General features: G+C 44.2%; 1 protein-coding gene across 2 annotated transcripts in view; it reads right to left on the bottom strand.

Annotated features, from left to right (window-relative positions):
* Nucleotides 1–16,135, bottom strand: part of DZIP1L (DAZ interacting zinc finger protein 1 like) — a 521,233-nt gene that overhangs the window by 300,134 nt on the left and 204,964 nt on the right. For both annotated transcript variants that reach the window (XM_085634320.1, XM_085634319.1), the window contains exon 9: nucleotides 14,615–14,755. In XM_085634320.1, coding sequence (XP_085490446.1) covers nucleotides 14,615–14,755 — 141 coding nt within the window. The remainder of the gene's footprint in view (nucleotides 1–14,614; nucleotides 14,756–16,135) is intronic.

The raw sequence follows: 16,135 nt of genomic DNA, 5'->3' as shown, positions 1-16,135 counted from the left end.
GCAATGCAAAGTTCCTTGTATAAACAGCAGTTTTTGGGCACCAATAAAAGTGTCAATATAACTCCGATGATTAATGTACCTGCTGGAGAGAGATGAGGGGTTTGTCCAGTGGCAGCTTTGAGTCATCTTAGGAAGGCCAGATGGTTAATATGCCTGCTGCAAAAAATGTCTACCATGCATTTTTTTTTTAAAACAGTATTTTGTTTTGTGCATAGCTCAGTCAGTTCCTGCTTTTGCCACAGAGACTCTTTTGTTATTATGCAGTTCACAAGTTCCAATCGCATTTAGCACTGTGAGCTATGAACTGACATTAAAGAGCCGAAAGCAAACTGCATGGTACAAGTTAGTAAGTTATGCTTTCACCCAGTCTTTCATTATCCCGAAGCTGCTAAAAAGGTTTGTTTGGGTAGAAATAAATCCTTATTATTAAAGTCAATGCTAACCCCTGTGTTATGTTCTGAATCCTGAGTTTGTGCTCTCCAGACCAAGCACTCTTAAAAAATGCCTACCAGTATGGATGACTTGTGAATACTACACCTTGTAGTCCCCTTTGCGTTATGTAACATTTCCTAGTCACTGATTTACAGACGTATGATTCACTGTCTCTGTATGTGTGTGATGTAAAGTGCTCTGACACCCTACAGTTTTATGAGAGGTGCTATAAAACAAATTAAATGCATGTGAGAGTGGGGCTATGGAGAGATGAGAGGCACTGTTGGAGGGTAGTAGTGAGGGAATCAATGAAGATTGACAAAAGATTGTTGTATGCTGGTGCATAGTAAGGTCATTATTTCAATTCAATATATAATGACAAATCTGTGTTGCAAAATGCACCATTTTCCCCCAAGTTTTCTTGGGGGAGAGGCCCCCAATGCCCCCTTTGTAGTGGTCAGACTCACTCGCTGCACTTGGTGTGCACTGTATGGGGACTAGTCTGACAACATTTGCCAGAGCAGCTTTAAGTTTCTAGTCCAGCCTTGGCAGGAGCAGGAGACTCAGGTTGTGAAATAAAACTAAACAATGGAAAGTTAGTCGCGAGATGCAGCACCAACCTTCTGATTAGGATATTTCCATTTGTGCAAATATTTTAATATAAAAATACTAAAATCTTTAGTAATTTAAGTCTAGTCTTTGTTTGATGTGCATACGTGTGTGTTTTTATTTTCTTCGAATTCCAGTTTTAATGTTTGACATTTAAATCATACAAATTGCCTGGGGGTCCCCGGCTGCCAGTAGTGACTCAATGGTGGTCCTTAGGAGTGAAAAGTTTGGGAACCACTGGTGTATGGTATAAACTATGCACCAAAAAGTGTGATATAAGATGAACCGGGCGTGAAATACAATATGCATTACATTGTGCGCAATGACAGATTCATTGGAGAGCGCGAGATAGCACAGGCACTAGCGCGTGCTATGCGATATGCGCCTTGGAGTGTAATATGCACAGGGCAGTGTTGTGTAACCTAACTAGTCTCTAAAGTTGTAATATAAAATATGTGCTGGGGAGTGTAACGTTGCATATGCACTGTTACAAAGATATGGATCCCAGATTGTAATATGTATGGCATAGCGCTGTGCGTTATAACATAGGCATCGAGGAAGGCACATTAGATGGGGCAATATAACCCGTGCGAAGGCAAGTGTGGCATGACATATTCACAGGGTGGTGTTATAGTGCACATGGGCTAGAGAGTGCCATAGCATACGCACTAGCTGGTGTGAGGCACTCGGCGGGCACTGGTGGGTGTAACACAGCATTGGGCTCAGCCAGGAGCGAGCTGTGACTCTCAAGTGAGGTTCGGCTCCTTTCCAGAGAGTAAAATAAAAACTATTACACATCCGGCGGTGGATGTGTGTTTTATTAACCGTGAGGGGGGTTTCTTGCATAGTTGTGGTCGAATTTTTGTCGAATCCCCTTTGAATGGCTTGGTGTGCGTGTGTATTAAATGTGCCAGTCAATAGCTACCCATGTTTGTATAAATAAACGACAAGGGTGTCTACTTGGAGAGTACCTACCGGCGGGGGCGCCGGGATTAGGCACGGTAGTGTGTCAGACACGTCACAGCTTCAGTAGCGGTGTAAATACATTCCACGTGGATTCATTGTATGCATAGTCGCCTTTTAATAAATGTCACGCAAATCGTCATGGTGATAGGTACATACGGTTTTGTCCAGCATGTCCTAGGTGTTTCTATAAATATATATTTTTTTTAAATAATAAAAAACAATGGCCGGCCCCGGGGGATGGGGCCCCCGGGGCCATAAGAGGCCTGAGGAGGAGGGCAACGCAGACCCCCTCCTAAAGAATTAAAAAAAAAAAAAAAAAAAAGGCCATGCCCCGGGGGTTGTTGTCCCTGGGCTGATTAAGGCCATTAGGAGGCAAGCCCTGGGGGATGGGGTCCCCAGGACAAATAAATTAGAAAAAGAAGGGGGGCCACACAGCCCCCCTTCTTTAAAAAAATAAATAAATAAAAGACCGGCATCGCACCGAGGCCACGCCCCCTCCTTGCAGCACTCTGCAAACGCGCCCCCTGGCGAGTGGTAAGTTGGGGAATTAATTCCCCTTCAATACTGAGGGTCCCTGAGGGCCAACTAGCCCAACAAGTATCTCCAGTATGGGCCAGGGAGCTGCGTTGCAGACAGATGTTCTGAACAGAACAGAATCAAAAAACCTCAGTTAGCGACGAGCAGTAATCAAGTCAACGACGTAGTTATAATTCAAAAGGCTAGTGCACACAAGTCCACGGTATTCATTCTCCGAATACGAAGAGGACGTCAATTGCGGTATGGAAGAACGGCCATGATCTTGGCTGTCAATATACAGTTACTCATTCTGTTGTGCCACCTCTATTAAACTAATTATGGAGGATTGTAGACTACTACTTTATTGATATTGAATACCATGGACTTATATGGACTAGCCTTTTGAATTATAACTACGTCGTTGACTTGATTACTGCTCGTCGCTAACTGAGGTTTTTTGATTCTGTTCTTGGTCTATAATCAGGTCTGTGGACCGATATTGGATGTTATTTGATACGTACCGACTATTTGGATTGTCGGAATCAGTACCATGTTTGGATCTAATATTTGATGAACCTTTTGCCCTGACGAAGTTCCATAGGAACGAAACGCGTTGGCTGTGGTTGAATTTTAAAGATTGAAAAAGAATAAAGGATAATTTTGGATAAATTGGAAGCGTTTTTTTTTACTTCACCCTCTGGAAACGAAGGCACATCATCTTTCTATCAATCCTTTCTATCCTTCATGTCAACAGTTTTTTTCATCCCTCCAGTGGGACATGATCGATTCATTGCTTTTTCTATCCTGTACTTTATCATCTTTCTTTTGGAGGCTAGATTCGAACTCAAGCTCGTTTTCTATATTCCTCCTTTTCTACTTTGTGCTTTTAGAATTCTTTCCTTCCATTCCTTCTTTTTTTCAGATTTTTCTGTATTTGGTTTTTCTTTTTAATACTTTATTAGTCCTTTTCTTTTTTTCCATTCTTCCTTTTCCTTCTGTTATTCTGTTTTCACAATCACCATGAGAAGCTATCAATGATTACAGGTGAATATAAAGTTCTTCCGACTGATTAAGCCCATGTGGATGCAATGATCGTAATTTTAAAATGTAACTTGATTCTTTCTGGCGTAGTTGTTTTTCACGATCTCCACCCCATTCTTTCTTTGGGATCGTATCAATGCTATAAAATCTTAATTGTTTCCAGTCTCCTTGGTGGTAATACTCCATGTGTTTTGCTACATATATATATATCAAGATGGGGCGAGAATGTGCCCTGCCTAATTCTTTTTGTTAGACAGAATTGTTCTGTGCATTCCCCATTCTTCGAAAGCGTACTCTTGCTGAAAGGGAGTTGTACAGCTGAGAGAGGTGGCAAACAATATCTTCTGGTGCCCCCAAGTCCTTTAGGGCCTGCCTCAATTTTGCATGGTTTACTACATCAAAGGCGCTGCTCAAGATGAGCGTGCCCCTATCATGCCCTAGTATACTTACTGATAATTAGATTGAGGTTAATAAATACACCCACCCACCACCAGTGCAGATATCTTTTCTGAAGCCATATTGTGAATCTGTTAAAATACAGCCATACTGGGCCCAGGCTTCCAACCTGCCTAATATCATCACCCTTCCCATTGTTTCAACTGATTAGTCTAGTAAAAACATGAACGGTAGCACCTTGTGTCCCCCCAGTCCCTTTTCTTAAAAGTAGGTACCATTAAGCTCTCGCTCCATGTCGAAGGGACACATCCCTCTGCTGCTACATTAAGAAATTGGGTTAAAATAGGCACCTATAATGGTAGATGAGACTTGAAAGGTATCCAGTGGAACCCCATCAGGGCCTGACGACTTCCAAAGAGCACTGTTTTCTAAGTCTAGAGTTCTTTCTTCTAAGCTAATCTTCTTTAGGGGTAAGAATGATGGAGGTGGCTGGCCTGGGTGCTCACTAAGGTTGCACCAATTTCCATATTATAAGGATTAAAAATCCCTCCAAAGTGTCTAATCCAAGCTCCTGAAGCAACCGAGGCCTTTCAAGTTGGCTAAGCGTTCTCCTTTAAGAAGTAGGCATTTAGAGTTTTCCCAAAAATTATGGAGTCACCCGTTCCAGCTTCCCATATAAGAAATGTCCATGTACCCACTGTATTTAGAAATGTACTGATAGTCACCAACAACCATGGCTGTAACAATTATATTGACTACACATTTCCCTTTAGACTTTGTACATAATCTATTTACATTTTAAACTTTGTACGTAGGACCTGTCTGGTGGAGTGCTCCATTGAGCACTTTTCATCCACCACGGTCCTTAATACAAGCCATGGCTAGGCTACATCCAGTCCTTACCATGGATTTTCCACCATATTTTGAAAACACAAGAGGCGTGTACGCTAACCCGCATGTGCCAAACCACACGTACATGCCCCGTGAGGATACGTCAAATAGCGAGGGATCACGTTCACTCGCTGTCATTAGTTGCCGAGTTACAGACGGACGCGGACGTCTTCTCCTGATAACACCAAGTAAGCTCCCCCGCCAAATGACAGTGTTTGCTCCCTTCCCCCCCGAGGCACTAGTTTTCATCTTGCTACAGCACGGCTTTCTTCTCCGCTCACCCGTCACCATGCTGATCTGCTGTTGGCAATCGCGTAATCACACTGTAACAATTTTTAATCCCTAATGTCATGCATTTATCGTTGTGTGATTAGAGGCACCACGGGTATTATACACGGGTAACCTCTTCAGGTTAAAGATCCTTGTGCAACCACGATTCGTATAAATACCACATTTGAGCGCGTACCTTTTTTTCACAGTAAATCACACTGTCCCACTTCAACGGGTCTGGTAGACGCCTACCGGGTTCATTGTAATGAACGCGCCGGCGCCCGCACTGAATAACCTCGCGGTATTTCACTTTCCCACTCCGGTGACAAACTAAGACTTGCCCATCACAGTTCTCGGTCTTGTGCATGTTTTTCAATAGTTTATATGCAGATTAGCCGTCTTCCCTAGTGGCTGAATTTATGCCCTCCTTCCCTTCACAGCACATGGCGATCGCTACGGCGGCACCAAATAGTTTTCCATCGGAAAAATTAATTTCAAAGGTATGTGCAGACCTATTAACTTTCCCCCGAGCCATACGACACTGCATAGACGCACAATGAAGCCTAATGGACAGCTCATTTTCCCTTATCTGTTACAGTACAGACGACCCTGAGTGGTGTCGGCTGACACCTCCATGAATAATATACAAGGAAGCTAATTAATACACTTCCTTGACACCAGGTGAGCATCTTGCCGCCCTTTGTAATTTCAAAGTCTCATTTCGATTTATAAACACACACATACTTCTGATTCAACTTTTGAATTACAGGCTGTCATATCCCTTCTTGTCCTGATGAAGACCCGTCTTAGATGCTTACAAATCTGCACTACATCATAGGGTCAAAACGTCGATGTTGCTTGTTCAACTTGTCCACGCAACCCCACAACTAGAATAAGGAATACTATATCCTGTTGTGGCCTATGTATCTTATGTTGGACTTCCTTTGTAAAACTTCGTCCATCTGTGTAAATATGTGTTATATGTGTTAATGTTTGTACAGCACCATGTCACTAAACACGATCAGTCACTAATTGTTTTCATGGTCCATGTGTTTTACTTTTGGACAGCCCTGTATATATTGTCTTGATGTACACAAAGAGTAAAAAGGAATTCAGTTTCAGAACCTATTTCATTGTTATGTGTGTTTTTAGTCCTCTTCATTGAATGATCAGTGAAATATTGATGACTTGTATTAAGTACTTTAGAAACCAAGTTTACGTGACTCCCAACAGAACCATTGTTTTTGTTTCACATCTACACCCAGGTTCTGAGGGTTACTGGGTTACCCCATTATCTTTAATGAGACTATGATATAGTCAATTATAGAGAAGTGGCCGTTACTGTGAAATGTAGGTAGTGGAGCGCTAAACCCTTCCTGATCCTGTTCAATCAGCCCCAGGTCTAAACTGTGTCTCACTTCATTTAAAGATTCACCATAGAGATCATGTGGGAAGTACAACAGATCTTTTCCAAAGCAATTGTGATAACCACATATTTCAATATTTACATTTATTCATATTAAAGTCCCCAGCCGATATACACATAATATCTGCACCAGAGCAGTTTTCGAATTGCTCCAGGTCCTTTCTTAGATTCACCAAAACTGCACTTTGTGTGTTATTAAAAACATTATAAAAATTAATCATATCACCTCATATTTATGGACAATAAGTAGATTAGCCATTTGATAACATGGGGAACTAGTGAAGGGTTTCTTAACGTCAACAGGGGCAAGGGTTGAAATTAGCATCACTAAGCCTCCTTTTGCTCTACCGGAGCCTGAAGGGATGGCAGGGGTAAAAATCGATGGAAGCCTTCCATGAGCCAGTTTTCTTGCAAACAAATTAAGTGCGCACAATTTTAAATTCTTAGCCAATTATCATTCCCCAATTTATCCTTTACCCCTGCAACATTCCTCGATTTAAATACCAAAGATGAGCGAGTTGGTTTGGTGGTCTTCACCGGATTTTCCTACCTTCACATTGTTGACTCTCTAATGTATCAGGGGCCTTCGAGCAGGAGCCTGGTTCTATGAAAACCTCTTGTCAATCCTGTCATTGAAACAAGACAAAGGGGAAAATCTATTTGTCTTGGTAAGTGCAGGTGAATGGTAGCCACCCTGAGATTGGGTCACTACTCGCCCAAGTCCTAATGGCTGACAGGCATACAGAGAGCCATACTCTTCAGGAGATCGACCCTCTGGGCTAGTATGAGTGTTTGGTCTATACAAGTCTCAACTAGAGACTTAGAAACCTGTGTATTCTTGATCTCTCGGGCCGGAGACTAAGCCTCCTGGGCATCGCGATCCCTGTCCTTAGCTTTCTGTACCATTGCCTTCACGTTTTGCCCCAGTAAATTTGTTAGCGTCGTGATCTGCGCTTCCATGGCGTCAAGGCGAGCAAGAAAGGGAAAGAGCTCCAGCCTTATTAATTTCTTAAATTTATCAAAACATCTATCTGCAAAAAGATCCAAAATCTGCTGGCTGACTAGCGGTGGTTCCAGGCCTCCTAAATCAGGTAGAGGCAAAGAAGGGGAAGTCAGATTCAGCCTCCCATTTTCAGGCGCTTTTTATTTTGGTAGTAGTTTTGCAGACTTTTGAGTGCTACCAGTAGTTTTATTCTGACTCGCCCCCTTAGTTCTTTTATTTATTATTCGGTGGATTCATCTCACAAATTGGTCGTGCTAGAAGGGTAGATTATTGCATTGCTCATGTCATAGGCAGGTATGGGGTCCACCTCAGAATAAGAGTTAATACAAGGGGTTTACATATTATCTGGTTCCATTGCAGTATCAGGTATAATAGAGCCATTATTCAGAGCTAATCTCCTTTCAGACAGTACAATTTCCGTACTGACTACCCCAATAGCTCTTCCCAACATATGATGAATTGCTGTATACTTTGTGTGTGTGTGGGAGAGGGTAATTCTGGCATCATCCGTCTGCATTTTCCTTTTAATCATGATGACGTAAATATAAAGCAGCAGAGCAAATTTTAAAAGGCCCATTCACTGATATTTACAAGCCAATTTTAACTAGATCGTAAAGCAGCCCTACATCTGTGGCCAACACATCTAAGTCAGTCATTTCTCATCGAGTGAGAACCAAAAATGGCAGTTACTGCCTTATCCCAAACAAGCATTTGCAATGCAATAGGTCTCGCCTTTGCATAAGTTTGAGCTATTGGCATTGTAAATGACAATGCCTTTTATTTATGTGCTTTGAAAACCTGCAAGCGGTGCGTAAACACACACTTTGTACTTATAGTCGTTGCTTACGAGAAGCAAGGCTGGCAGTAACTGCACCTCTTTTATTGCCAGCCTTGCTTCTCGTAAGCAAAGACTATAAGTGCAAAGTGTGTGTTTACGCACGCTTGCAGGTTTTCAAAACACATAAATGAAAGGCATTGTCATTTACAATGCCAATAGCTCAAACTTATGCAAAGGCGAGACCTATTACATTGCAAATGCTTGTTTATGTTCTGCTCTGGAAGCCCATGGAGCATGACTCATGTTTCTTCTGGCAAACCCAGCTGTCTTGCGAACTAACCGAGGAAAAATGATCAACTCACTTGAAGTTGTACATCCGGGTCCTGAGATGGACTAGACTTAGGTTCCGTTATTATAAATGTGTACTTCAGTGGTATTTTACGCCATATAAGCTGCATAGTGGCCTGTGCCCATGTGATTCTTGTTGGAGGTGTAAAAAACCAGCGTGTGATGTTATACATGTCCTCTGCTGGTCCCTTAATCTTGCTTCCTACTGATCTGCCACATGGTGGGCATTTCCTGAATCTAGTGACTACTTTTTTTCACGGATCACCTAGTTTGGCCATGCTGCACGAATATCTGACATTAAGTGTGTTACTCCGCACTGGGGTAAGTGGATAGCATCCCTCACTTACACAAATGTTTCAGTAGGACAGGCTCTGGTGATATCATAATCCACGAAGCCTAAGGCTGTGTAGTTTATAAGTGTCACGAGAACTCTGAGATGGTAATATAGGACCATCTTATACACGGCACCCATTATGTAATTTATGTGTTAAGTGCTTGTTTTGCATCAGTTAGATTGAAAAGGCAGATTTCCTCAAACTGCACTAAACAGTGGTCACAGATCAGTATTAGAATATTTAGGCTTTGCTTTCTTTTCTTGAATAAATCATTAAAAAACAACTGCCAGTGTCGAGGGCCAGTGGTTATAGGCGATTCCGTGACTGCATCATTTATAATCTGTAATATACGTCTATATGTTGCATGAGCGAATGGATATTCTTGAGCGCATATTTAGATATGCAGCTTCCTCCTCCTCCTTCTTCCTTCTTCCTACTTCACCTCACTCTCCCTGCTGTTCTATGCTTTAGACGTCATGACGAGAAATTGTATGGATTTGTGTAAAGCTTGCATGCAAGCTTGACTAATCCGTACTTTACAAGGTTTCCAGTTTTGTACTACTTTTAAAACTCCTGTACCAGTTACCAGTTGCGGTGTTGGCTCCTTACGTTCTCCACAAGCTTGTTAAACAGTGCCACTCATGCGGTCTGTTCATTGGCCATACACTGCCTGCCCATGGGTTCTAAGCTACCTTGCACAGTTCCAAGGCCCAGTCTCATCACACTGTCTATCCAAGTGCCCAAACATACCCTACATGATCTCTCCATGTGGCCCAGGCCCCTCACACAGTCTGTCTGTGACTCCCGAAACCTCATTAAGGTCAAGGAGCCGAGATCCCTCCCACTCTGTCCAGCAGTTCATCGCTACTCCACATCGTACATAATCCTCAAGCCCTTCAACACGTTGGGGTCCATGTTACCAAAGCTACCTCATACTCTCAGCCAGGAACATCTTAGAGTGCATATGGCTATACTAGACGCTACTCACAGTGACCGTTCATATGTCTCAAACTTAGGTAGGTAAACGTGCCAAGATGATGGGCAAGCAGGTTTTATATTTAATAATTTTATTCTTTTAATTAACATTAGAGACACTTGAATGTAATGGTTGTACTGTGTTTAATATAACAAAGTTTTATGGTTGACATGGGTAGGCCCAGGACCGGCTTTAGGGCAGTGCGACTGGTGCGGCCGCACTGGGCGCTAGCCTGTGGAGAGGGTGCTGACCTCAGGGGGGCGCTGTGTTTAACAATAACTTATGATTGAAGAGATGAGGGGCACTTGTGCCCTGTGGAAGTGAGAGAATCAGAGGAGGCGGTCATTGGGTGTGGGGGCGCCAAAACTGATTGTCGCATCGGGTGCCACCAGCGCTAGAGCCGGCGATGGGTAAGCCTAGTCTTGTTTTCAATTGCACGTGGCAAGTGCCACCTGGCAGTGACTGCCTTGTCTTCTCTTACTCTGCTGTGCACCGGGAAATCTCTAATGTGGCCTTAATTATTTGATTAATTGCACAAGATAACATTTTTAAATGTATTATTTTGTATTCATGTTGTTCCTGAGGAAAGGATATAGGATTTCAATTGTATACAATTAAAGGCCTTTCCATCGGCCGAGCCAAGGTGTTGTTTATATTTGGAATGTGCTTTTGTTGTAGGGCATAATACCAGATTATTCAATAGATGTAGAAAAAGGCATTTTTCCATGTGATCTGTTTTCTGTTTTACTATTGGATAGAAATAAGCAACTTTTTTGCCGAACCACAGTGACGCTACGATTTTTCTGTCAAAGTGTAGAAAAACTCAAGATTTGGGAAAGGAGCCAAGTTCTTACTATAGAGGCAGACTTCATGTAAAGCCTTTTATTGTTTTGCACCCTCAATATTTTCCTATTCTTTCTCGCCTGCTAATTTGTCCAGTCCATAAGACTGTATGATCTTTGACTCCTATTGCTTTGGACGAAACCATGTTCGGTTCGGACACTTTACGAGATAAGGACTCCGTTTCCACTGTAAATGCCGATTTACATGTATTTGCCTTTTGAGTATTATTAATTGATTGACTAAATGTTATATTTTACCTTCTGTAGTGACTTATTACATTTTAAATAGACAGTCATGATTTGCACTTCGAACCTTGTCTCCTACGAATGTACCAGTGTGGTTTCTCTGGGTTTACATGCTTTTATGTTAAAGGCCCTGGTCTTTAAAAACTCATACATAGCTCCCATCCATCAATCGGCCCTCTTGCTATAAAAAGCACCATGAATGGGACTCAAGGCGTCTTGATTGCCATGTTGATGTATTGATAAAGCGACCTAAGAAAATGGAAAATATTCGGTTCCAACGGCAACATCCATCAAAATGAAATTAGCTCTTGTATCTCATCAGAGGTTAAAAGAATAGAGAAGTTACGCAGTCCCCCGCCCTCGCTTATCGGAAGCGAGTATGAGGAGGTTGTATATCTGCTTTTCATAGCCATGGGAACGCGGGTGGGACCAGCGGGCACCCAGGAAGCAAATCTCAAACATTCTCCACATGGCGTGTCTGTCCTCTGGGACCCGCACCGCGACGCCATACCTTGGAGTTTACCCTACCCCTGTCCATAGCTGCCAAGGTTTCAAATTGCTAATGTGTGACATTTTCATAATTTCACTGTAATTATGAGTGACATTCAAGAACTATGAGTGACACGTTCTCGCAATCAAAAATCAACACCAATTTGAGGAACAAAAAAACTCTAATACGATCTTCCAACTGCTTCAAAGCACCAGAAACCGAGGCCGCCACGTGCTTTCTCCTGCACCACTACATTTACGAGTATGTTTGCGGCAATTACTTCTCCACAACTGGGAAGAAACATGAAAATGGAAAGCTAGCACCAAAAGAGAAGAGGATGAAAGTACACTTCAAGAATCCAAGAGGCAAGATGAACTGTAGCTCACAAACTGGCCTAGAAACGCACTTACATATTTATAGTTTTTGTAAGATCCATTGTAGGCATGTTGTTATCTGTCTAGCACATTATGCAACTTAAGACGAAATTATTGTCTACTAGATTGTAATTACATTCTGACATACTGAGGGGCTGAAAGTATCGAGCAAGGGCGGGTCGGGTCAGGATAAAGGAGTGGGTTGCCTGGGCACCTTTGTCAATGGCTTGGACAATGTACTGAGGGCTGGGGTAGGAGCAGTGGCAGAAGAGGGGGTTAGTGTGGGCAGCATTGTAAGAGATGGAATGTGACCAGGCCGAGCCAGGTTCACTGCTCATCCATCAGCTGCCACCGAGCCTTTCACAGGCAGTTCTCCTGACGGGCAGCGAGCCACCGGAGGCATGTGGCAGAGCACTCCGCACACCAAGTGCTTCAAGAGCAAGAGTCTGCCCGACAGAGACCGGGGCAGCCAGTGCCAGTGTGGGCGGAGGGAGGAGTCCCGAAGCAGGGGACGTGAATAAAAGGCCTCTACTGGTCTTTCACAAGCACAGTTCTGTCTCTCTCTATCTGCGGGTTTACGTACAGGCCAGTCTGCACGCAGTAGGTATTTCCCTAGGACACACGCAGCATAAGAATCATTTAAAAAAGCAAAGGCGCTTCAGAACTACTGTCATTCACACTCGCATTCGGGAGCCCAATAGATCTTCACATTACCAAATTAACACACTGTATACACTTGGCGAGTCCCCGAGCCACTGCAATGGGTGTACCGCGCTGGTGCGGCGGCCGCCTTCTCAGTCCGGTCCTGGCCTCGGCAGCGTCACTCCCTCTGCAATTTGCGGTGGGGTGACGGTCATCATCATTTAACAATTACTGCAACCATGGTGGTTCTTGCAGTGCTGCCATGATGTGCTCCAATCACCTAAGAGCTTCCCAATAACAACTTTCGAAAACGTGTATTTTGAGGGTCATTTCTTGCCCGCTTGGTGGCATAATTGCTACCTGTGCCCGTTCTAATTGGGGGCCGCACTCCGGTGGCGACTTGCTGTTCCCTACGCGATGGTTAGTTCAATGTTTCAGCGCGGCATTGGTGGGGGCGGGTCGCTTGCCCTCCCAGCTGAATGCAGCTTATTTGTACAAAGGCAGCTGCTGCTGTCGACCTCTATATGCGCCTATTTATTTAATAGAGCGTCACGCGGCGCTGTGAGGTCATTCATTGCATTGGGAGTTGTGCCATACAAAGGTGCGGGTCGCAGGGGAAATACCCGCAGTTTAGGAGATTGGCGTAGATTTGCTCATCAGTTTTGCTTGTGTTGTAGTAAAAAAAAAAATAGTGCTCTGCGTGGCTCCTATATAAATTTGGAATGGCCATGTCTCAGTGCGTGTAATGCTACAACGTTTTTCTCACAAACGTAATTATGGTGGCTATGAAGATTACTACCCGGAGGTCGCAACGGTCTGCCGTTCTCTACAAGACTTTTCCTGTAAACATTTGGACTTCAGCAGCCCTTTAAAAACAAGCACATCACTGCCTTTCTCCGAGGCGAAGCAGAAATGCCTCGGAGAAAGGCAGCGGCGCTTTCGGATTCGGGGGCGTGTTCTCCTCTTGCCATTGGCTGGAGGAGATAATTAGAAAAGTAGCAAAAAACACGCCCCCGAATCCGAAAAGGACGGTGCCTGTTCGGAGAGACGAACCTCTTCTCCAATAGCTGGCCAGCATTCAAGAGGCCAGCCAATGGAGAAGAGGAGAGAAGAGGGGCGGATTCAAGCCCCTCTTCTTCAAGTCATTTAATCTCGGAGCGAGACTGCGCAAGCGCAGCCTTCGAACCAAGACCTAAAAAGAGCTGTTAGGGGAGTGGCCTGCCCGCCCTCATTTGGCCTCAGACAGGCGTATACGGGCCAGCCCTTGGCCCCAGCTTTTCCCGGGTGCATCCCGCACTGCAAGGGAAAAGGCATCGCTATAAGCGCGATGACCACGCCGCCCCATGTGAACAGCTGTGGGGAGTTGTAGCCGCGATGCACCCTGGGACAGAGTCCCAGCAGGGTGGTTTCAGGCTGAATCAGGCGGCCTCCTGCCAGCAAAGTGTCCAATTCATATGGCCTTCTAAATTTGATATTTGAAGATAAATTGTTTAAAATGTTTTCTTGAGATAGAACAATACTTGGCTTTAATGAAAAAGGAAGCCCTTTTGCAGTTCCAAGCCGAAGTCATGACAGGCACTGAAACTATCGATCCAATGTTCAGTTACAACTGTGGAGCAATGTACATGTGTAAAGGTTGATTGTATTTCACCTGTTAAGCTTCCTGTGAAAGAAGTTTTTTCTCAGCCCCCCAAATTACAAAGGAATCTCCCTCCATCAGTTTTCAGACGATTTGTAGTTAAACCTGGAGCTTTGATGAAGATTCGAACCCATACAGGAACTATCTCATCACCATTTTTCTCAGAAGTGTAAAAAGTGAAGGGAGATTGCTATTGAAGAGCGGTTGAGAAGTGTAAAAATGCTTCACGCTAATATGCAACTGCTTCATAAATAGTATACAGTGGATCATCTGTAGTTAGAGAGAAAGAACCACGATTTAACAACTGAGGCTGCAACTGTGATCACATATGACAAAACAGGAAAAAGTAATGGTACAAAGGACTGACAATCTTATCCTGAGCTAGGAAACTCACCTTCTCTTGCTCGGACTTCATAACTTTCGTTCGCTTTTTGAACTGGGATTTGAGCGAGTCAATTTGCTGACGCACATATTCTGAGGTTTGTATTTGGTCCTTGGAAAAAGCAGCTCGAAGCATCTCAAATTGACCAATTAGCTAGAAAATTAACAGGCTGGACATTAGAGTTAGATAAGTGATTGGCAGCTAAAGTACTTAATGCACAAGTTACTTACCTTCGGTAACGATATATCTCTAAGAAACATTAGTTAGTTAGATTCCTTACCTTAGAATATAACCAGGCATCAGGCTGGATCCGTAAAGATTTTTCGTCAGCAAAACCCTTGCGCATCGCTAGGCGTCTTCTGCGGCTCTGCGTCCGTCGTCGGCGTCGTGATCGCCGGGATGACGTCGGAGTACTTAGACGCCGCCCTCGCACGCTGACGTCAGTTCTGTACATAGCTTTCCGCGCCAGGAACTCAGAGCCATGCAAGAAACCGACACTGGTGCCATGAAACTAGGGCCCTGAAAGGGATGACCTTAACCCTAGATATCGGTTCGCAGAACGGGGAGGATGGGTGGGGCGGTAAGGAATCTAACTAATGTTTCTTACAGATATATTGTTACCGAAGGTAAGTAACTTGTGCATCTGAAAGAAACACGTTAGTAAGATTCATTACCTTTGAATAGATACCCCAGCAATACCAACCCCGGTGGTGGGTCTGCGAACCAAGATCACACCGGGAAGTCCTGGAGAACCGAACGGCCAAAGAAGCCGTCTCTCCGGACTTGGCTGTCCAGGCAGTAATGCTTGGCAAACGTGTGCAGCGAGGCCCACGTTGCTGCCTGATAAATGTCCTGCAGGGGTACTCTGCGTCCCAACGCAGTAGTAGCCGCTGTGGCCCGAGTGGAATGGGCCCTCAGCCCCACCAGAGGATCCTTCTTAGCCAAGGAATAACAGGTCTTAATGCACAAAACGACCCACCGAGAGATGGTCCGCTTGTGCACTGCCCGCCCCTTCTTAGCGCCCACATAGCCAACGAAGAGTTGGTCGTCCACCTGGAACTGCTTTGTGTGGTCCAGATAGAACGAGAGTGCACGTTTTGGGTCCAGACGGTGGAGCCTCTCTTCCTCCTTCGAGGGATGCGGAGGCAAAAAGAAGGTGGGCAAAGTAACAGACTGTCCGATGTGAAAGGCAGTAAACACCTTAGGAAGAAAAGAAGGGCGAGTCCTCAGAAGAAAGGCAGTAACCACCTTAGGAAGAAAAGAAGGGCGAGTCCTCAGAACAACCTTGTCCGGATGGACAGAGAGGAAAGGAGGTTTGGAAGAAAGAGCCTGGAGCTCACTCACTCTTCTGGCAGAGGTGATGGCAACCAGGAAAGCAGTCTTGAGAGTCAGAAGACGAAGAGGACAGTTATGAAGTGGCTCAAAATGAGCGCACATCAGATAGGTTAACACCAGATTCAAGTCCCACTGAGGCATTACAAAGGGGACAGGAGGAAACATGTGAGTAATGCCTTTTAAGAACCTATTTACAAC

This window comes from Triturus cristatus, chromosome 11 (genome assembly GCF_964204655.1).
Source record: "Triturus cristatus chromosome 11, aTriCri1.1, whole genome shotgun sequence".
Taxonomy (NCBI): Eukaryota; Metazoa; Chordata; class Amphibia; order Caudata; family Salamandridae; genus Triturus; species Triturus cristatus.
This window is presented reverse-complemented; position numbering and strand designations above follow the sequence as displayed.